Source organism: Helicoverpa zea, chromosome 1, assembly GCF_022581195.2.
Source record: "Helicoverpa zea isolate HzStark_Cry1AcR chromosome 1, ilHelZeax1.1, whole genome shotgun sequence".
Lineage (NCBI taxonomy): Eukaryota > Metazoa > Arthropoda > Insecta > Lepidoptera > Noctuidae > Helicoverpa > Helicoverpa zea.
Window position 1 is genome coordinate 1,459,813 of NC_061452.1, and position 24,702 is coordinate 1,484,514.

A 24,702-nucleotide genomic window follows, 5' to 3' on the forward strand; every position below is an offset into this window, starting at 1 on the left:
TTTCTAGAAACTTGTCTAGCTTTTACTAGACACATCGACGCGTCGAGAACGAATCATGATTTAAGCTTAAATAAAAACAAAAACTTCTGACGTACAAATGAGTCCTTAAAAGAAAAAAAAATGTTCAATATGATTTCATCATAATTATGGTTGAAAAAACTGAACTGCTAAGCTACTAAATTGGGCCACCGTAAAAAATCCTTCTACGCTACAATCTACAGTCCAACTGAACAATTTTGCACTTAGCATATCTACCACAGAGGTCGAGTGTCGCCAGATCTCTAAGCGGCCTCCACTTACGAAAGCTGGCTCCGTTATGAATGTTTCCTCCACAGCCCACATATATTGTAAAGAAACAAAGACAGAAGCCACTGGCATCCTGCATTATTTCCGGAGCACCCACTGTTTGTTCTGTTGTACTAATTTGTTTTAAATTATTGTCACAGGGACGCATTTAGAACAAACTGAGGTTTGAAACGTTTCTGAACGAACGAGTTTGTGTCAAGCCAAAAAGTTTGGAAGCCATAAGGAAAATAAGCATAAGTACATGAAATGAATATTATATTCGGCAATATGACATCAAACAACCAGTGATTTGCTTATCGCTAAGACGTATGTATATGGACGTCATATTTTAGACTTGTTTTTTTTTTGGAATTTATGTAAATATTATGATGTTTTTCTTAATTTAGCTGTCATATCGCGCGAATTGTTAAATGCCATTTGACAATTCTGATGAGTTCACCTTTATTATAAATAGATATGTATTTGATGATTATAATAATATTCTTGCCAACTAAGAACTGTTAGGTACTGTCGTTTCGAAATTATATTTATTGTAGTTAAGGGCTATCGAGGAAATCCTCTCTCATCCAATTAACTATAGCATTGATAATAACGTTAAGATATGAATGGCCTTCGAAATATACATATTTACGACATAAGGAACCTTTTTTATAGTTAAAAATAGCCTCTCAAGTTTTACTGTAACTTCTTAAGATCAAGATAATGATGAAAATTATGGTAGAACTCGTGCTAATGACGTTGAACAACTTAGAATAAATAACACAAAATAAATGTCACAAGATTGAGTGCACTCGTAAATCTAATGAGGAACATCTGAGAGCAATCTCTGATCGTTTACAACATCGAAATAATTTGTGGACTCATTACCAGGGGCGGATTGAGGCCGCTGCGTGAGATAAACCACCGGACGCAGTTGAATAATCCATTAAAATCACATTTACATCGCCATTAATTTTATAAAGCCGAGACAAAGATCTCAGGTATGTGGTATGTCGTCCGGTTTCCGGAACATACAAAAATATACAACACTTTGGAACAGATGAATCAGATGGTTATAAAACGCCAGCATTTTGAATGTCATTAATATGCAAGCTTTAACAGTATGCAAATCAACAACACGGTCAAGAAACGAGAAATTCTTTTGAATTATACTAACGAAGTTTTTGAATTGAAATGAACTCGAATGGCTTTATTGACTTTGACTTTTCTGACCTGTTATTCAAACATAACCGACAAATATGCGGATGTAGCTGAGGAGTTTGTTGCGGTACTTCTTCCTAACAAAAGCTCTTTGGTAAATAGTGATAGGAGGATTGTATCTCTCATTCTGACATAATCAAACAAAACAATCGATACTTTAACACACATAAGCACAATACTTGAACTTTACGTCAACATTATCTAATTACTTTATTCATACTGACCATAAACTTGATATTCTCACGACACTATGACCATGAATCTCTCAGACACAAATTGCTGTACCTAAAAGGGTTATCCATCACGCAGCGTATCACAAAGTCGTCACAAACATGTACCAATTACGGCCCTGTGCGTGTCAGACAACCATTAAAACATGACATTGAAACACCTGAATAATTCAACTAGTTATATACAACTTAATATCTACTCAACGTAAAGAGACCACCAGACTTCGTGGGAAAGACGCTGCAATTCATTCCATCCCTGGTTGAAGATATAAAGGCCTCCCCAAAAGTAGATGGAGGGACGTAGTGGCGAAGGATATGAAAGAGTGCCAGTTCTCCGAGAGCGATGATGAAGATAGAGTGAAGTGGAGAAGTAAATCAGGAATACATGTGGTATGATACCTAGCAGGAAAACGAGAGATATCTATAGGTAAACTTCAATATTGATAAACACTTACGAACGAATGCCTGTAGCTTATGAATGTCGCCAATTCAATAAAAGAACCTTCGAAATTAACATAGTTTAGCATCAGGATGGAATTTCTGCGAACGATCGTAATTTATTCTGTGGTAACCGGTTTTGGACATTGAGTTTCATCAATGAGTGTGAGGAAATATTTAAAAATAAAGATAACGTATTCTTGGAGACTGGCTTAGCAGTAGCTGCGACTATATCCGTCTGATAGGCTTTTGATTTCTGCATTATGATGTCACCACTGCAGTTAGTGTCGTGCGTCAGAAACTCAGCGTCTAATGATCATAGATTATTATTATTATTTGCCTTAGTGTTTATATTTATGCTAAGTTACTATCGGATATGATGTTTAGGTAAATCAACATCACAATCCTGTTCTTATCCCAATTGTTTATTTATCTTCTTTCGTACTATACACCTCTTTCTGAAGTCATCTCTCATGGAACATTTTTTTAAGCTGTATTGTCTTAGATTCAATCCATCCATCGTGCATTAACATTAAGATAAAATCTCCATCTTTTACTCAATTATTTTCTCCGCCAAGAAGACCAATAATTTTTCAATTTCAAACCGAACATGTCACAAAACCACAACAGACATAACCTCACTTTCTATTCTGCGACGGTTTCTACGAATCTTTTCTTCGCTATTTGCTTTTCTTTTGTTTGATAATCGGTACCAAGAACTTTATACATAACATCTATTAGAATAGCAATAACAGAATAGACTTGAGATAACTTTATCTTGCATTCGTTTTTAGTCAGTTTTCCTATAATTTTCTAATGATGTATCCTGTCTCCATGCGAATTACTAACTTGAATGAAAACCTTTATCATGATACTTATTTTATCCCTAAGCTGAGAACAAATATACTGACGTATATACGAATTAGTTGAGGATTACTTTTTTACTTTTCATTATAATTTTGTCAACAACTAATTTAAAAGGAAAAATATGCAAGTTCGAAGACCTTATCATCCAAATTGCTATTACCATATTCCTAACGGATGTAAAGGAATTCGTCTTTACACAAGACACGGTCAGTTTGGCATCTGGTGATGTCACCTCGTGAGTAAGTGACGATGAACAACCGATGCGGCTTGTTTTCACTGCATTTTCATCAAGATGTTTATTTTTAAAGACTGGTGTTGTATTACGAGTATGTACATGCTATTGTTGACATTTTTTTTTATGCGATGACAACTCGTGATTTATATTTTTCATTTAATAATCGAACTTGGAGCAAAACGACAGACGATAAGACACCGTACTGGTAAGCAGTACCTATTACTACATTTATTGAACTTTTTAGCAAAAATAAAGGGCTAAGGGAAAACCTGCACATCAATAAAAAGAAAATAGATGAAAACACAATTAAGCAATAAAGCTTATAAAGGTCGAGAAAATAAAGAAACCAATGAACTACCACATTACAACATGGGTAAGTCCAAAGTGACATACTGCAGACATACAGTTAAACAAGTTCTGCTCTATAAATCCACACGCGCTTGCGACAGAAGCTCACTCATGTGACAGAAGTATGTAAAATGTCTGCCTTTAAAATGTCACTGATACGAAAATAGTAACGGCAGTACCCATTTTCAATAGGAAAATAAACATCCGATTAAGAAAAATAACTGTTTGTTATAAATTAACAAGAAGGAATATTTTTATTTTGGGAATTATGTTCCTAAATCGATTGGTTCCCAAAACAGGGTTGGACAAGAAGAAGATTCCGTGACATTACCTCTAACTAAAGCTCTTTATAGTATAAGTATATTAGTTTACAAGGCAATAAGTTACTATTTGTTTACTTTTCTGCGTGTAACCAATCTAATGCCAGGGTCATCGAACTAGCTCACGACCAAACCCTTGAACAAGTGAAAACTAAAGACTTTCTGATTTTATTTATAACAAAGCTTTATCAAATGTAATAATTAATGTTATTTCAGCCATTAATTATATTTTTGAAGATAATGAACAAATTGGTTAAGGTGTAGATGTACATTCAAACCAAGAAGAAATAGGTGAGTACATAAAAGTTAATGACTTCTTACATAATCGACACATTTACTTGTCAATTTACTTTTCCAAGCATATTGTATAATAGCACTTTAACTAATTAGTGGCAATGAAAGCTGAATGTAATCCTATTAATTATGAATAACCTGAAAACATTCACTGGCTTTGTATTTCGACAGAGGAAACAATTAATTTGAAGTAAGTAAAAAAATAAATTGCTTTTAAGATCAAGAAAAAGGCTTTGAATGTGCAGACGTTAATGCACATTTAAGTGATGATAACACCAAAATGATTTTTACTGATGATGTTAGTTAAAATTAACAAACACAATGGCCAATTGATGGTTTATCATTGATTGAACATGATTGTCCACCAAAGCACGAATTAAAAGATATGATATTGAATTAAAACAATAAGCAAAATCAGGATCTAAAGTGAAACTGTCAAAAAAGAGGCAGATACGAGATACCTAAGCCAGTGAATGGATTATCTAAAACAGATCTCAGTAAATTGGCTAACTCGTAACAAATTAGCAAGATAAGATGAACATCAAGAATTACATTAGATTTATGTAATTAAAATTGGTATTAATCAAAATTAACTACAAGATTACGCTAATGATAGAGTAACTGACGGATTCTGTTGCATCACAGACAGATTGAGATTTCTGATTATTTTACACATATTTAATTATTAACGTCATTTTAAGCCAAAATGATTCAGTGTTTACGAAATATAATAAAATCTAGATAGTAAATATTAGGAAGAATATTTTTGTTCAAATATGTATTTAGTTTCAGTCAAGTCCCAAGATGATCATGATTTCAGTTGGGCATTTAATGCATCGATCATCAAAGCAAATGAGGATATAGTTGGTGGTGTGAAAATGAATGCAGCCTCTATCGACCATATAGACAGCCCACTAATCCGTATAGATAAAACCTTCATACACAACAGCAAAGCCAATGATAAAGGAAGAAAATAACAACATCAAAGAACTGCAATATCAGTCAAGCAGACATTACCATTCACCCATAATAAAAGTACTATGGACATAAATCCACAAACAACCTAATGGTCTCTCTAATGGTCAAGTTATCTAGACCCAAGACATTTACTGATTAGCATCGTCCTTGCTGGCTTACTGTCCGTCAATGTCACTGCCGTATCTAAAGATTCTATTAACACTGATGATAAAGCTCAGATACAACATGAAAATTAGTTACTATAAAATTGTCCGTTGGTTTATAGATAAAGTTAACTCTTTACTGAATTGTGTTTGCAGTAATGGTGAATTTGGAATAAAAGCTAATAAAGAGGAAACATTTTTTTATCTTAAAGGCTCCGAAACCACTGAACCGATTTGGAAAATTCTTTCACTGTTGGAAAGCTACACTCTTCCAGAGTAACATAGGCTATATTTTGATGATGATGATGATGATGATGTCCTCCCAGACGTGTCCGTCGACGGCGACACCCTGTCAATTCCCGGCAATCTGTCTTCGCTCATGGGCCCGGTAGTGACTTGCGAACCCGAATTTGTTTTTAAAAACTCGGTCACATGATGCACAGTAGAGCTCGGCTATATTTTATCCCGGGTACGGGCAGTAGTTCCCACGGGACGCTATTGAAACCGCGCGAAAACGGCAATACAACTCAGCGGCTAAAACTCTTTCATTTCTTGCTTCACCTAAGCCTTATTGTATTTTTGTAATGCTCCAGCTAAGTACTCGATTAACAGGTATTGTTCTTGCAATAATCGATCAGCTTGACCTTTGTATATGGCAGAATATGACCTTTGCTTATCCGAACGTGTTACTCAAGCGGTTCACACTTGCGTGCGTTGTCGAACTGTATCAGCGTCTTTCAAGATTGGTTTCTTTACTAGTTTAATAAATATCAGTATATTTTCATACGGATATGGAGTACGTTCTGGTTTTAAAGGACCTCTTCGGCCTTTTTAGGATGCACGAAAAAGTTTAAAATTATTGAAGAGTGATAGGATAAAAAGATACATAGGAAAATAAATAAACAAATAAGAATACATAGGAGATTTTCAACATAAGCCTAGGGAAGAAAATATGCAATTTTGTAAAATGTATCACGATACAATAAAAAAAAGCTCGGGAAAATGACATGAAACCAATTACAGAATTAAAATCGATAAATAAAAACAAAAGTTACTTCATAGTTAATCGACAAAACAAACAGACGATCGTAACGTTATCACATTGTTTTACACTCGCTCGAACTATCCAAATCGAATCCAATCATAATGCTCAAGTAGAAGAATCGATTTAAGCAATCGATGCTACAATACTATCGTAACAGATGAGTGGTTTAGCAATCGAATAGCTTTCAATACGATTTTGAGTGATATGATTATAAGAAATCGAGTTGGTTTTGTTCAACGATTAATTCGGCATTTTATACTAAAAAGTAGGAGTATTAAATGAATTCAAATAATAATAGGGCTAGAAGTTATTAGGCTTTATGATAGATCTCTTTAGAACTTTTCAAGTTCCATCTCAAATTACCAATTATTACGGCAACTTTGAAGCCTACATAAAAGAAGCATAGCAAGAGATGTATTAAATCTTGCAGTCTCAATCATGTCATATGCCGTTAAACTTAAGTATTAGAATTTGAATCATGTTCTGAGAAAGATTACTATTCGTCACAACACCATTAAAGAGCATTTCTGCATTCAGCATACTATACTACTACGAAATGAGGGTTTTCTAAAATGGCGTCCACGAGGTGGCAGCACCGAGTCGTCAGGTCCAGGTAACTGTCAAAGTGCTTATCTTTACTATGAATAGTGAACGATTTTAGTGTTTTTTTTTTATTTTATAATTAAAGCACTGCATTATTGTTTTACTATTGAGGTTGAGTAAATAAAAAAAAACTAAATCATATTGTGTTAACAAATTTTTCAACAAGCTTTTCCTTAGTACCAGTGACTTTTGCACCCTCTCTCTTAGCTCAATTTTTAGTTCGGAAACCTTATTCTGACCGTAGTCCATAATAAAATCAATAACACTTCCAATATAACAGAATTTCAATAAACAATAAAGGCGCGGTTCCACCGCAGTGCACGCTGTGCACGGACACGCGGCGCATTTTAGCTGCGTGTATTCATTTGTTTGACAACGTGGGTCTACGTTTCCACTGAAGTACACGAATATGACCCACGACTATGTATAGCGTGGCACGGCGCACGGGTAGACCCACGCTGACAGCGTTGAGCTACGTAACCGCTTATTCGAGCAAGCTATGCGTGTGTCAATGATCATCAATCTCACTTTCGGATTCATCGTCAGAAGAACTGTCTAGCAAAGTCAGTACCAATGCCATTCTATGAGTACCTCGATACGATATATGTATACGAGAAACACGAAACGCGTCCGTTCCACAACGTGAATGACTGAAAACTGCTCTGCGATAACCGAGCTGTACATAGTCGTGGGTCTTATTCGTGTACTCCAGTGGAAACGTAGACCCACGTTGACAGCGTTGAGCTATGTAACCGCCTATTCGAGCAAGCCACGCGTGTATCAATGACGTCAATTCATGCGTAGCCTCTCCGTGGGTTGCAGTGGACACAACCACATACATTTTCTTACAAAGCGAAGCTTAATACACGTGCCTAGCCTCTCCGTGCACCGCGGTGGAGCCGCGCCTTAAGTTCGGACCCTACAATTCCATACTATTTGACAGCTGTTTGGACCTGACGCATACGAAGCGCCGCCTGGCGGCAGAAAAAGTATCGAAAACCCTCATTCCGCTATACTAGCGGAATTTCTCAACTTGATCACTTTAACTACTAGATCAGTGAAGAAATTCAGTCTGCGACTGCGAAATTCTTATCGATTATCGATTCGAATACGGTCAGGATCGAGTAAGTGGCGAACATTGTCCTTTCTACAGTAACGTCAGACATTCCTTGTGTTACTTTCAAAAGGTTTCTTCGCATGCCAACTGCATTGCGTTGCATTGTCCTCCTTACTCTTAAGTTTTCCAATACAATGTATGTTTGTTTAATATCGATTTGAGACACGAATTTGGTTATGCATTCCTTGAGCTGAATCACGAAGCGACGCACCCGTTTCTGAAGTCTCTTCTCGATTTAATCATCAATTCAAATTCTCATTATAATCGACACCAATTACTCGATTCTAATCGATTTTTTGCTCGTATTTGTCACAAAAAGCACCAGCAGTAAAGAAAGTTAAGCGACAATTAACAGGGCACGACCGATAAAGGGCGTCTCGATTGCAACAGTATTGTCTCAGTCTATTTGTCGAAGAACAATCGATGATGCAAGTGACACGTGTTCTATCGCAAAGGACTTATCTCCAAGATAAGGAGTTGCACCTTGTCTCTTGTTGTTGTAAGTCTTTGAGTTGTTTAAGTACATTTGTGGTAGCTTTGTTTGTTTTTAATCTGCAATCTAAAGTAATCCGTCAACCTTTGGCAAGATGATCAAGTTTTACAAAACTTTATTTAGAAGCTAAATTAAAGTTTCGATTCCTAAAATTCATAAAGGACAATGGGCGATTCCGGTCCAAATGTCCACCACGAACGAGACCTATATGGCTAGATAGCCCGTTAAATATAGAACATTTTTTGTTATGGAAGTAAAAAAAATATAATGCCAGAAAAAAGTTATAGCAAAATCAAATAAAGTATTTTATAGATTTTTTCAATTTAATTTTTTCAATTACTTTTCGTGATGTTCGATTTTCGTACTTTCTTTAACTTCTGACAAAATAGAATTGTTCATTATTAGAGAGAAGACATCACCAGTTACGTCGAACTTTCTTAAATCCAGGCACCGCTGAGTATATTCGAGCACTTTTGGCGCCTCAATTGGTTAGTGATTCGTACATCCATCGGGCAATAAAATATGGGCTGTTTATAATGCAAATGTGTCTTACTCATCTTAGTTTTAGATAAAGTGCGGAAATGGAAGTGGAATAAAATAAAAAATAGTAATGATAACTTCCAAATCTACCGAAAATTAAGAATACATTTTTGGCTATAACTTTTTTTTGGCATTGTTTTTTTTTACTTTCTTAGTAAAAGTTACTCTAAATTAAGTGGACTTTTTAATTATATAGGTCTCGTTCGTGGTGGGCGTTTGGACCAAACTTCATACATTCTTGCCCAATCTCCTTTAAATAAAAGAAAAAATAAAAGGTTAGAAGTTCAAACCGTATGTTCGTAAAAATAGTCAGACATGCAATAGTCAATGTACTTATTCAATAGGACCATTAAGAAATGTAACACCGTTAGCCCGGTTAGCCGCATCGAAACTCAGAATTTGCGACACCCACTCACACCGTACTTACGTTACAATATTACATCAATAATATCTGTAACCATACATCGCTATCTAATATCGCGCGTAATAACCATAATGGCCGGTAAAACTAAGAATATTACATTATTTACAAGCAATTTGAGCAATGGAGCATATCAGTGACCAGCGGCGAATCATTTGCGGTGAGTATGCAATCTCTAATAGTAGAACCGAAGTGTTGGACCTCCTTTACCGATGCTTCGAGGCACGTACGATAGCCTCCATGTAGGCGATCTGTGGTAACTTCGAGATATTAATGGGGAACAACATTGCACAAAGATACTGCAAGCTTCAACCAATCAGAGAAATGATTAAGTGACCATTGAATTTTAAGTTCGTAGGTTTGACATTTAGATTCAATTTCACCATAGTGAATTGTTAAGGATTGGCCGGTTTTTGATTTCAAAGAGATTCTTTCTGAAGGTTACCAAAACACTAAGTTTGAATTTTAAGAAAGATTTTGCAACCTTTTCTTATTTTGTCAATAGCTGAACGTGATGGCTGAAGGTTGAGTTCTTTGAGGAGAATGACCCACTTGGGTGCTTTAAACTTCTACATGTCTGTGGTAGGTACCCATTATTCTTTGAAAAGACTTGGACTCTATAATCACCCAATCAAACCATCGAGGCAGACAAAAAAGGCACAAAAAATCACAAATGACATAATCAAATCGTGATGCGTGATAAAGCGAATTTATTCCTGATATTGATAAACATTATAATCAGCTTCACGGTATCATTTGCAAATCTATTAATTCGACCACCTGATGTCTGATAACTAATGTTGAACATAAATAGTTAGTGCGAAAACAGTACTTATCAATTAATAGATGTACTTTGAGGGACACGTTGCGTCATTTTTTTATACAATTGGGATAAAAAGTAGATGGCTTATCCGCTTGTAAATAGTCAATATCCGTGACCTAAAGACCAAGGTATTCATTACCTAGATATTCTAAGAGGCAAAGATATTAAATCTTAAGGAATTTTAAATATTACACCCACACCACTACAAAAAAAATGCGATGGAAGGAAAGGATGGAAGAAAATCATGGTACCTACTTTCTAGTACTAAAATGTACTTAATTTTACTTACGGGCAGATTTAAATACTCATACATTTTCTAAGAAGTAATTTCGCCAAATCCCCTTAGATTGAATCTAAAGATTGGATACATCCGCATACATTTTACGACAAATCTGACATCATTTATATTCGCAGAATTCCTGAAAAGACTTAGTTACGATTTATAATGATTACATAGATAATGCCTACAGATGTAAATGGAATGTTAACACGTAATCAACGTCAGAGCGGCAGTTGGTTCAGACCTCCCAACTTTCTATCAGAACCAACCAGTTTTAATTAAGTAAACTGATAGCATCTGTTGTAGATATACTTAATTACAAACTGCCAATAATACGTTTAATTACGTTTAAGTATTTTAGTATAAATTAAACTAATTTCTTCTTCTGTTAAGCTGCATCATGTTAAACTGGAAGCCGACCATCCTAGCAGGGAAAAGGCTAGGCAGATGATATTTTTCTGTTGTGCACAGTTTTATCAAGTTTATATAATGTAATGTCGGATGTAAAATATCTTGACAAGAGATTTGACGAAAATAACTGAAATCTGTGGCAACAGGAACTTGAGGATCAGTAGTTGTTCTTATATTATCTTTATCGTACCTATCTTTGATTTTTTATAGCTCGTATTTTTATTTACAGATGGATTTTCAACAAACAGGGATTTAGGATCAGTAATAAATTGTCAAAAAAGTATTCTGTAGATTAAGACCTACTACTGAAATAACAAACAAGAAAAATAAATCGTTAAAACTTTTTTTTAACAAAAATAAAATTGTTATTTTTATGAAATTGCATCGCATGCTGCGTTTGTAGATAAGTACCAACATAATAATCAATGTATGTTTCGCACGTGACTCTACACGCTAAAACTTTTATGTGAAAGAGAAACAATAGTCATTTAGGAACGGCATTTGTTTTTATATGTACTTATACGCTTATCTTGTAATCTTGCATGAATGAAAAAGAACCTATCTACCTATCCATGTTAAAATCCTTTCTGAGGTATTTTGATTTCAATTTATTAAACTTTGCTTTTCCATTATTTTAGTAATCTCCATCGTCATCTTCTAGTCCTTATCAAAATTGAATTTGGGGTCGAAGCAGGTTATTGTGTTCCAAACTTTTCCACCTGACGTTATCTCACAAATAATATTCTTTTCAGCCAAATTGTATTTCGTTCCAACCATGTATTTTCACTGGTCAGAGGTACCGTCCCTCTACATCTGTATACAGTAACAAACCAACTAACGAACAATGATGTATGTTTGTTACGCAATACCGCTAAAACGGCTAAATCGATGAATTTTACACATGGAGACGGAGTTAGGCTAATTTTTACATGGGGCATAGTAATAGTTCCCCCGGGATATAATTTAGCCGTTGGCATCATGATACGGCGAGGCGACAATCAAGATGCTTACACAGTTACACGTCACATTCCTCGTGATGTTAACTACAATGATCGATCGAATGACGTAGAATCAATGGGCCTCATCGCTTACAAACCTTTTTACTTCGACAGCATCATCAATAAACATGTCATTGTCAATGATAACGATATTTTGCAAGGAGGTAGCAACAAAAAGTATTTGTTGCAGCATGTAGAAAATGCCTTTTGACTATGGTTTTTGTGATGCTCTATGACTTTGTTGATTCTATCGCTTATTTTATTTCATTCGATATTTAAATATTTGTATTTTTCAATTGTCAAGATCAATCTTGCTCACTTAACAGAGCAATATCAGATTTTTACGTAATTTTAGATTTTGAAATGTTATCTATCTATCAGAGCCACTGAATTCGATAAGATTGCTATTTTTTTCCGAGCCTGAGATAGAATTTCGTCTAAGACATTATTAAGATATCATAAATGTCAAATTAAATTGTATTTTTTACTTTCTTCGTTGTTGTGATTCATGATTTGCATTCTCAGAATTTGAATTCCTTTGTTAAAGCAATTTTAATAAACCAAGCAAATTAGCAAGAAATAGGTATGTTTAATATTTTATTCCGTGAACTAAAATTAAACAGTTGTGTTTAGGTACAGCAAATAAAATATATGACGTAAGTATTTAACATATTAAGGCTACCTACTTCATTAGCTTTGTTTACAAAGCATTTTTAAAAGCCAGTTTTGAAGATGCATGTTATGTATTAACTCACGCAGGACAATATGACATTCTTTATGGACTGACCGATATTTGGTGCAGTTGACAGTGGCTGTCAGTCAGTACAAAAAATGCTTTCATACCTTGGAAACTGACAGCTGTCAACTGTCACTGCCGAGGTGGCACTTTACTTATGGTCATTCTCAATATTCTATCTAGATATTCTATATAGATTGGAATTTCTCTAGTAAACAACTCAACACATACTTAGATAAAATATAGGGAACAGTCGTTAGATTATAAGTATCTGTTTCATGTAAGTATTCCTAACACATACAATTTAAGAGCATGCACTGAACAAACGTCACAAACTCTAGAGAATTATAAAACATTTTACGATCTGACACAGAACTGAACGTGTTTTCAATTCAAGTATGAATTGAACCGATGTAATTGTTGCCATTTGAACAGTAAACAGACTTTTATCGACCTTACTGTCTGCTTACAAACTGGCATTGAGAAATTTGTTAGTACCTACCTACTTGCTTATTATAGTTCGGCCATTCAGAGAATGCGTTCCTGACACGTCGCGATTGAACTGACGACGTAACTTTGCAATGGCGTTGCAGTTACGATAAAAATATTTTTGCTGGTTGTTTACCGTTTTAACAATTGAGGAGCATTAAAACAACATTATTATATCAATAATCAATGAATGTAGTTACGTCGTCAGTTCAATCGCGACGTGTCAGGAACGCATTCTCTGAATGGCCGAACTATAGTATGAACCAATACTTAATTCTAGGAACAATAGTTTGTAAACAATATTTCTTTCTAGAAAGATTACTAACAAACTAGTAAAAAGTAACCATATAGGTTTTTATATAAATAATAATTCCGGTTCTGATACTACAATAACAGCAATTGTTTTATATAACAGGAAACAGTAGCCGTTCAATTGATAAACATACTCGTGATTACATGTACACACATCCTTCAATATTGTAATATTATAATTATACTCCAATCAGTGCACGTTCAAACAAGGTTTTAATCGATATGCAAATGCCAACAAATTATATAAAATATTTAAATAAAGAACTGGCAGTCCCAATTAACTAGATAAACTCATCAATTAAATAAACAAACAAACAAACGCAGGATGCGAATCTCATGATTAACACGTTTAATAAAAACCGTCGAGCGTAAGACGAGAAAGCTAACAACAAAGCGAACAAAGAAAATCCATCATTTCCAATACATATAATTGACGTACTACTAATGAAATATCACTTGTAAGAGAGAAAACCAAATGACGATAGGAACACGTTAATTAATGTAGCGATACGTTCGCCCATTACTGGACTAGTGACAGTCGGCACGCGACGCTAAAAATACACGAAGAAATAGGTGAGTGGAACAAATGTCCAGCCAGAGAGAACGGCAAAAACCACGCCGATGAAAAACTCAGCTAAATGTTCCAAGTGTGTTCAACGTAGAGACAAATTGGTCTAATGCTATGCAGAAAAACGTCACTTTTTCATCACAGAAGAAATTATATTTAGAAACGAATTGGACTTGGGACGAATTAGATTTAGACATGACTTAATTTTTGTTTGTATAGTGATTTGGGATTTAAGTGGGCATGTTTTTGCTGTAGCATAATAGTCTTTAAATGTTTTTCAATAAGTTCCAATTGTGAAGACTGATTTGGCAAATATTGACATATGAATAACAATAGCTGTAGCATCAGCTGTTGAAGCTAAAAATAAGTAACTTGAAACCATTGATTGTAATTTCGAATTGATTATGAAATTGGTATCTGAACATAAAATTATACCAAACGAGGTAAATTTAGATATACCTAATTGTCAATTAAATGCAACAAGGAAGCCATGTTTATAATATAATTGATTCAAAAGTTCAAGTTAACTTGTTCACTTTAATGACTGATGTAAAAAGTGGTTCATGAATAGGTCACGCGATGCCCTTTACAGTGACTGATATAAAACATTACACATAGCTTGTAAATAAACAAGGAGTATAAAAACAAAAAGACTTAAAGCATGCTGGAGCCAGATGTGGCCTAATTGGTAGAATAAAAAAATTGGGTAACCAAGTACCTAGTACACGGAACTCATAAGTTTTAAATAAACTTTTGCAGTAAAAATTTAAGTTTGAAATCAAATTGAAGATGAGCTAGCTGATGTTTACTATAATCATGAATAAGCTACCCGAAAACAACAAAATAACAAACATAGCTCAAACATCAAAGAAGCTGTAACAAGACATAGTCGTAACTTAAGATTCAAATATTGCGGAACCAATACAGGAAACTGTAATAAACATTTACGAGTAAACCTTAAGAATACTTATTGAACGCAGTCCACGCCTGTGAACGTGCACTCGTGTGAAACTACACGACAGATACTAAAGCAATTAGGTTTTACTATCGTCACCGTCATCAGATAACTTTACGATAATATCTGATTACCTGACGTTACAAATTAATTTGATAAACATAAACCGGACTACATTATGTTTGGCTGTTAACGATTTGTTCATTTCAAGTAAACATCTGTTGCCAAGTTCAATGCAAGTTAGATCAGAATCAGATTATTTAAATGAACTGCTCGATACACTTGATAACGATGACGATTAGCAAATTGCAGTAATTAGAAAATGAATGGTACAAAATGACACTAACCAACTTCAACATGGGTAATCCGTAGAAAGAGCCGATCAAGCGAAATGTTGGTACATACGAAAGCTTAATAAAACAGTTCTAATTGAACCATCAAGCGTCCACAGCACACACACTCACTTTTACCAAACTAATTATTGCCGGGGACCATTCGAAACGCGAGACGAGAGTTTGTTTTTATGTTCCGCCACGCGTCGGTCAGGTAGCTGTTTACAACAATCGATACACTTGTTCACAACACCATTCAATTCGTTATTCGAAAATAATAAAACAATTCGTTTACTTTTATTGTCACCGACTTTTCAAATCACACCTCGAAAAGAATTAAAAAACTTTTGTACAATGAGAACGAAACGCGACGGGCGATAATGTCGGCGGTTCGCGCGGCACTGGTGAGAAATCGAGAATGAATCGAGTAGGCTCCGAGTCGTGCCTCTCGCTCAGACATACAGCCTCTGCTGGGCTGCCCCCCTGAATGTTTTCTGTTGCGACCTCACGCGCACCCAACCTTTTTTTTATTGCTCCAGGTGGATTCGAAATTATTCTAATCCCACGATTTTAAAAACAAGCAACAAATGATCCGTCCGGTTCCAAAGAAGTCTCTGGTATCTCAAAGGGACTGCGTGGTTTAAGATATGAATGACCCAAAAGTTATAATAGGTTTGGTAATAACAATAGAACTGAAACAAAAGCGTATTAAAATGATAACAACAATCGTAGAGTGAGCGAGGACGATTAATATAAAACAAGTGAAGGAGATGGCTACAATAACACTTGAATTGACAATGAATCATGGTGGTTCTATTGAACATGTGTAATTTAGACAAACGGTTAGCATGTTTGATTAATCGTTATTAAACCCGCAGCTGAAGTTAAGTTTTCGATTAAAGCCCAAATTAGATATGGTGTTAGTGGTTGTCCTTGCCATGTAAAATTCGTTATAATTATTCACGATTCAAGAATTATAAATTGTATTATTACTCAAGACCTTTCCATTCAAATTCATACTACTAGTGTAGTGGTCGGAGTTAAGGATTTCCGCAGTTGTACAATTATTTCAATTAAATCTTTTTACTTCCTGTCCTGGTGTTTCTGAGTTTGATTTTCTGTTATAACGGTGTTTTTGGAGTTCCAAGTTATGATTCCATCTTCATTTCTTCTTCCTTTGTTTATGCCCACCTATTTATCTATCTTCCTGCATATTATGCGTCTTCGTGTTATTGACCTAATAAATGATTTGTTGATTTCTGAATTGATTGTTCAAAGACTCATTCATCATTCATTAATCTAAAGACTATTGAAAAAGGGTCTTCATTCGTCAGCATTGAAATGTAATAAACGATGGAAATACCCAGAAAGGGTAAGAGTATTCAAGATTTCCTCAAAATGATCCGTAATTGCTGAGCATTCAGTCCATATGTTCTGAACGGTAAATGTTAAAATAAGGTTAAAAGTTAATGACTCAACACGCCTTTGGATTGCCATAAAGATAATCAACATATGCAACTTTTATTGTGGCTAATGTTACATTTACTGTTAAAGGGGCTTTGTAATGATTTATGTATTTTTACAATTCTCAATGTACTGTTCAATTTGACGGAATATGGCATCATTTTAAGAACCAATAAGCTTTAACAGTTCAATCAAAAATAAAGTATTCACCGTTCCTGAGCCTTGTCTACTGTCTATAAGTATGTCTTCTTAAAAGAGGGACATGGCAATTATAGACAAAGGAGATTTTAAATGCTTCGAACTCATAGCATAAATATTTTTAAAAACAGCAATTAGGTAGGTAATATAGGTATTTCTTAAACGAAATTGAATACAGTAAAGAGATACTGATTTAAAGAAAAATCCGATGGTTTCATAAGACAAACAGAAGAGATCGAATTTTCCACAGCTGTCAATACCTCTTAAGGTGTCTACACACCAAAGCCGCTGATGCCGGCGGCACAGCCCGGCGGCTCAACCCGCCGGCCGTATTTTGTACAATCATGCCGCCGGCTTTCATAGAGTATTTGACAATTACTAGAACACCACATGCCGCTTCAGTCGTGCCGCCGGGTCAGCGGCTTTGGTGTGTAGACCCCTTAAGATAACAGATAGTAGCTAAGGGCACGTGACACATCGTAGCTATTTTTAATCCAAACCGGTGTGTTGTTTTTGTTTTTTACGTTGTCTTATGGAAATCCAAAAGACGATAACAAATCATATGACCTATATAGATCGGAGCTTCTAGACTAGAGTCCAAAGGGGCATCGAATTGGAGCACATACCAATTAAATAGCAATGAATTCCATTAGAAAACCCACAAGTTTTTCCGCCGATCTTCTTGATTACTTCCATAGACCACTACTAAGCCGATTTAGATATATTTTGGAGAAATAACAATTGAAGTCCTGCTAAATATATTTCAAAGGTAGGGTGTAAATCTGCGAACATTTGGGTGAAGAAGCAAATTATTTAAGTTAGTGGACACTGCTGAGGTTAAAGGAATAATTTTTTGTAAAACCACATTTAAAAGGTCCTGAATTCCTACTATACACCTTTTTTTTTTCATAATCTCCTTGATAGTCGGTCCACGAGTCTACTTTTCTGAAGGGGAAGCCAGTATTTGTCATCGTTTATCTCGCAAAGCAAATATGTAGTTAAAGTTATCTTACGCTAACGATAAACTGATAGTGGCGATAGTTAAACCTTTACCTTCCCTGTTTTAGTTTTCCGCATAACAATGGAAGTATTAAACTTTATTATAACTATAAATATCGTCTTGAAAGTGATGTCATGGAATATAAGTACAGTCATAATTGCGTATTTCTTTTTTCATTTGCTAGAGATGGCAATAACACTATTATTGATGCTATGTATCGACAACATACTGTGCTGACATGATTCATTCGCACGATTTAGTTACACCCTCTATTTTTAACAAAAAAAAAAGTACAGTTATTCATTGTATTTGACAACTAAATAAATAATCGTCCTGTCATCGCAAAAGTCACGCACGGACATCACAAAACCAACGACACGTTCCGATAGCAATCGAATCAAATCGATTTTTAATTATATGCTCGGTTTGGCGAATAGTTGGTATCGATGCGGTGTCAGCGACCGCGGTTCGGCTAAGTTTTTGTTCAATCGAGTCATTAAACCTGAGTGATGTACTGTAATTGATTCGGGGAACAAACAAGACGAGTTGGATCTGAAGCCATTACTTCGGCTGTTTCACCCGCGGCTTTCCTCTTACATTGTGAAGCTATTACATGGATTAGTTTAATGGTCTAACTTTCGTTTTATATTAAGGCTAGCTAGAGAATCGATGCTAATTTAGTTAGTCTCTTTTTTATTGGCTGTGTAAAGGAAAATTTGTGGCTGTCGTTAAATGCGTAGCTAGACTTGATTGAAAGCGAGCTCTCTTATAAAAGACCAATTATATTTTACTTTGTATCTACATATGTACACATATTACTGGTACTCGGCTACACCCAGTTAGAATCGAAGCCGACCCCAACATAGTTGAGAAAAAGGCTCGGAGGATAGATTGTATCTACATATTTTTCTCTACAACAACAACAGCGAAGATTTTTTTAAGCACTCGCAGTTTTTATGGCCTTAACAAAACCTGATGAAGTCTGAAAATCAACCTCTGTTGAACTCGCGATTCCTGTAAGCAGCGCATTGTGATCGCGTCCGGGAAACAAAAACTAGCTTATGCATCCGCCTATACAAGTCAATATTTGGGTAACACCTAACTAACGCGTAAAGTTTGCTACACAGAGACAAACAAAGATTTCAGTTTGTATCACATTTCATACACATTTTTGCCAGACGCATTTGTTGAAAAATCTGCCTTCTGACTGTTGAAAATATTTTGCGCGTCGTGTTGAATGTTGTGGAAAGTCCACGTTTTGTGGAATATTATGGAAAGATAGTAGTTTACTAACCTCACTTACATTCCAACTGAACGATAATATTATGAAGACATACATATATACTTCATTTGAAAATAAGCTATGGCTAATGTTCCTCTGAAAATATTCTGAAAATTCGATAGTTTATTTTGGGCCCAACATCACTCCTTGCGGCATGCCTATTGAATGACCGTATTCCTTTTTGTTAATGCGATAAAAAAAACGATTTTCAATTTCTGATGAAAGGTATACTAAGAACGAAATCGAAACTGCAATTAATAAATGACAATCAAGCAAAACAATGACTACTAAACTCATCAACAGTTCAACCAGATGCACAAGAAATAAATGTGGGAATGTATAAGACAGGAAACCATACAATAACGACGAAATACTAAATATTTACTGTCCCTTACAACAATATAATATCGAGTCCTTTCACTCGAATGACGCACTGTATGACAAAGACCTTGTTTTTACAAAACTATAATAAACTTATGATGGAATATCATATTGACAGATCACCGGTCATTTGAAACCCCTGTTGAAAGTACTTGAGGATATAAAGAGAAAAATATTTTCAGACTAGAATCGTATTGTTTACATACAGAGGTTGTTTTTGTTATTTTGATTATGTTAATGTTCATAGACGCTGGTTGCGTGAAACCTGTCCATTTATTCCTGTGGCTGAGAGCCTATGTTTTGCGGAAGTTAAGATAAGAACACATTAATTGTTAATTTAGGTGCTTACGATGTCGTGCATACGATCCTGCATTTACTTCCCGGATCAACCAAGGTGTTACCGGGTCATTCCAATTCACAATACCAAATCAGAAGCTGCCACATTCGCGTGTGTCTTCAAAAAAGACATAAACTTTAACATTATCCCTTTCAAGCCGGTCATTATGTTTTCTTTCATCACCACAGTTTTGTTAAACGAACTTCATAATACCGTCGTTTTCATTGCAAAAGGCTTGAAGTGCAATCTCAAAACAATAAATCACCTCTAACATAATACGACAACACCCATTGTGAAAACGATCACAAAACAATACCATTGACGTCTATAATTTCCTCTAATTGACTCAATTGTCTGCGTTCACACTGAAGCTTAGAAAACAAAGATATAACACCAACCTACAAAACCATTCTGCATCTTTCATGGCCCAGTAACAAGAGCCATAATTGCTTGGCAAACACTTTCCAAGATGCAAGAGAAAGGTTGTCAACTTTGATAGATGATAATAAAAACTTAAAAGAAACTGCAAAATTCTTGGTCAAAATAAAGGAAATTTGAATAACGGCATTCATTTTCACTATCCATCAATTCTGTCATTATGGTTTGAGCTAGATTATGATGAGTCTGATGAGCTTGATTTCTCTGATATTAGTTTGGTGACTGTGCCAAATTACTGTTAATTTGGTGCAGTCTCAGATAAGGAAAAATTGCAGATTCTGAAACTTTACTGTTTAATATAGTAAATTGACATCTTGAAGCTTGTGTTAGATTTCTAAGCAGAAATATTTCAGCATGGAGAGCGACATAAGAAAATCAAAATATAGGTACTCAGAAGACACCAATGTAGTATTTTATTAGTGAAAGTTTTGAGTGAGTAACTATTGAGTAATCTTCGTCTGAGATTGATCCCTTTGTAATGGTTACATACTGTTTCAATAATAACAACACTTATTATTTAATAACGGTCATTGTTTGGTGTTACATACGATGTTTGTTAATGTTGATAATTACAGGATAAGATGTCACTGTGCCATAATACATTGTTGTTGTGGCTGTCAGAATGTCTTCATTGTAAATATCAACGTCATGATTTGGTTATTATTCAATACTTCGGTAATTTATTACCACACCAACATTTGTTCTTAGATCACCTTTTTAGGTATCTGATCACGATTCGAAAGGGATGGTAAGCTGTTTTAAGTCTGTTTCTCGCGAAACTTTATTTCCTTCCTATCTATAATAACCCTTAAAAACACTTGTGGACGTTGTGGATAAGTTTCAGTCGTTCTTGTTAGTATCTGTGGTACATTTATATTTCTTCTGTATTAAAACTATGGTAACTCTGTTGTCTATTGAAAATGCTCTCTCCTCGCCACGTTTTACTGTGTGTTCTTTGCATATTAAAATATTAAGTAATTAAGTAATAATGTTCCTTTGTAATATTAAAGTGAAAATAAAAGATGATTAAAAACAAGATATTTATTTTAACATGGTAGCAGAGCGTGGTTACAAAAATAGAAAAAGATGGCTTCGAAAAATTGTGATATAAATATTCCCATATTCGATGGCACGGATTATAGCAACTGGAAAATACGAATTCTCAAGTTTCTGCAATTCAAAAAATGTAAGGATGTCGTTATGAGAGCGAAAACTGAAGCCGACAAAGTTGAGTGGGACGACAAAGATGTCCAAGCAACGAATTACATATATAGTGCAATAAGCAACAAGCAGTTGGAATATGTAAGTGAACTTGATTCAGCCTACGAAATAATAAAGAAATTCGACCAGATGTATTTAAAGAAATCAACAGCGTTACAAATAGTGTGCAGACATAATCTCGAAAATATCAAATTGAAAAATTACTCTGAAGTGTCTCTATTTTTCGATGCATTTGAAAAAGCTGTAAACGAGTTAAAACAAGCAGGTGCAGTGGTATCTGAAACAGAAAAGCTGAATTATATGTTAAAGGCACTACCAGCGAGTTACAGCTATATAGGTGATCTGATTGACGTCTTGCCGGAGGGTGAAAAGACAGTTGACTATTTAAAAAGTAAAATAAAGTTGAAACATACAGAAAACGTAAGTGAAGTTACAAATGATACATCAAATACTTTTAAGGCAGAAACCAAGCCATCATATAATTGTTTTAATTGTGGAAAACCTGGTCACCTAAGCCAAGATTGTAGATCTGGCAATGTAAACCGTGGTCGAGGACATAGTTTTTACCATAACCGAGGACGTGGTGTTTCAAATTATAGAGGACGTGGTTTGCCAAATTATCGTGGACATTCATATAATCATAGAAGACGAGGGTCAGGAAATTATCACCAGAATAATCCGGAAAATCCACAACACACTAACAGCTTTCACACTACTATTGTACACAATACTTGCACAACGAAGGAGGAGAATACGCCTGAGAATGGTCAAATAACCTGGTTATTGGATAGTGGCTGCACAGACCATATTATTAATAGCGACAAGTACTTCAACACTTATGAGACATTAACTAAACCTATTAAAGTTAAAATTGGGGATGGAACAATATTAGAGGCTACAAAAATTGGCAACATTAAAGTTTATTTTTTAGTCTGTGGACAGAAATCTGAAGTGACTTTGACAAATGTATTTTTTGTAAAAGAAATGAAAGCAAATTTATTGAGTTATTCTAAAATTACTGATAAATATTCAATTACATCAAAAGGAAAGTTGACAAAAATTTACGACAATTATGGGAAGGTTATAGCAATTGCAATTAAGGATGAAAGACTATATAAGATGAAAAGTTACATGTGTGAAGAAATATCGCAAGTAAATATAACTAAAAAGGATATGACAATTAAAGAAAAACTACATCGTACTTTGGGCCATATAAATTTTAATAATTTGGAGTTAATGTGTAAAAATGAATCATTAGAAGGATTACCTAAAGAGATTGAATATGAATATTTAAAATGTGCCATATGTATTGAAAATAAAATGCATAACCTACCATTTCAAAATAATCGCCGAAGAGCAGAGGGTATATTGGATATAGTACACACAGATTTGAATGGGCCACATCAGACTACGGGATATAATGGAGAAAAATATTTTTTGAGCTTTATTGATGATTATAGCAAATTGGTCAAAGTTTATTGTATTCGGTCAAAGGATGAGGTATATGACTACTTGGTGCAATATGTCAATGAGGTACAAAACTTGACAGGAAAGACAGTAAAAGAACTACGGTGTGATAATGGAAGAGAATATATTAATGCTAGATTGTTTCAGTTCGCGAAAGAGAGAGGAATGATTATAAGGCCTTGTCCAGCATATGTTCATCAGTTGAATGGAACAGCAGAACGGTATAATCGAACACTAATGGATATGGGTCGATGTCTTTTAGCTGAGGCCAAAGTGGAAAGAAGATTTTGGCCAGAAGTAATTAAAACAGCTGCTTACCTTAAGAATAGAACCTTAACAAATACTATAGAGAGAAAAACACCATACGAAATATTTTTTAGAAGGAAGCCATCTGTTCAAAATTTAAAAATGTATGGAAGTAAAGTTTTTGTAAGAATTCCGGAAGAACGGAGAAGATCTAAATGGGATAAGAAAGCAGAAGTTGGAATTTTACTTGGTTATACTGATACTGGATACAGAGTGTTGATTAAAAACAGAGTTATTATTGCCAGAAATTGTGATGTAATAGAGGAAGATGTTAAATTATGTGGTATTGAAAATGAGGAAGAAAATAATAATGAAAGTAATACAAAAGAAATTGAAAAAGAAAATAAAAAGACTGAGGAGGAATCAGATAAGGTAGAAAACTTAGAAAAAGATGAAACAAGTGTAGTAGAAAGGAAAGATAAAGAGCAAAATAGACATTCAGCAAGACAAGTCAAACCTCCAGTTCGATTTGATGAAGAGTTTGGTTATTATTGCATATACTGTAACTATTGTGATGCTTCGGCACCATCTAATTTTCAGGAAGCAACTTCATGTAATGAGGCAATGCAGTGGAAAGAAGCAATGAATCGAGAGATGGATAGTTTAATGAAAAATAACACATGGACTCTAGTTAACAAACCTCCCAAGAACAAAAAGGTAATTGATGTAAAGTGGGTGTACAAGAAGAAGAGTGAAAATGAGTATAAAGCAAGGTTAGTAGTTAGAGGTTTTCAACAAACAAACTGTATTGATGACACATATTCTCCTGTTGCTAAAATGCCGACACTTAAACTATTATTATCTTATTGTTGTCAGAATTCTTTGATTATACATCAAATGGATGTGGAAACTGCTTTTCTTAATGGTAAAGTATTATCTGAAGTTTATGTAAAGCAACCAGTTGGCTATGAAAATGGTACTGATAAAGTCTATAAATTAAATAAATCATTATATGGTTTAAAGGAAAGCCCCCGGGCATGGTATGAATGTTTTAATGATTTCTTGACTAATTTTGGTTTTTGCAGAAGTAAATATGACTATTGTTTGTATGTTAGAAAAGAGAACAACATTACTGTTTATATTCTTCTATTTGTAGATGATTTATTGATATGTTGTGAAAGTGTAG

General features: G+C 34.7%; 1 protein-coding gene across 2 annotated transcripts in view; it reads right to left on the reverse strand.

Moving 5' to 3' along the window:
- Positions 1 to 24,702, reverse strand: part of LOC124632302 (rho GTPase-activating protein conundrum) — a 105,404-nt gene that overhangs the window by 46,500 nt on the left and 34,202 nt on the right. Inside the window, exon 1 of one of the 2 annotated variants that reach the window (XM_047167096.1) lies at positions 15,498 to 15,905. The exons of the other annotated variant lie outside the window; for it this stretch is intronic. Within the exon in view, the coding sequence (XP_047023052.1) occupies positions 15,498 to 15,509 (12 nt within the window). The 5' untranslated portion in view covers positions 15,510 to 15,905. Of the gene's footprint in view, positions 1 to 15,497; positions 15,906 to 24,702 lie in introns of those variants that run through there. 2 annotated transcript variants of the gene reach the window in all.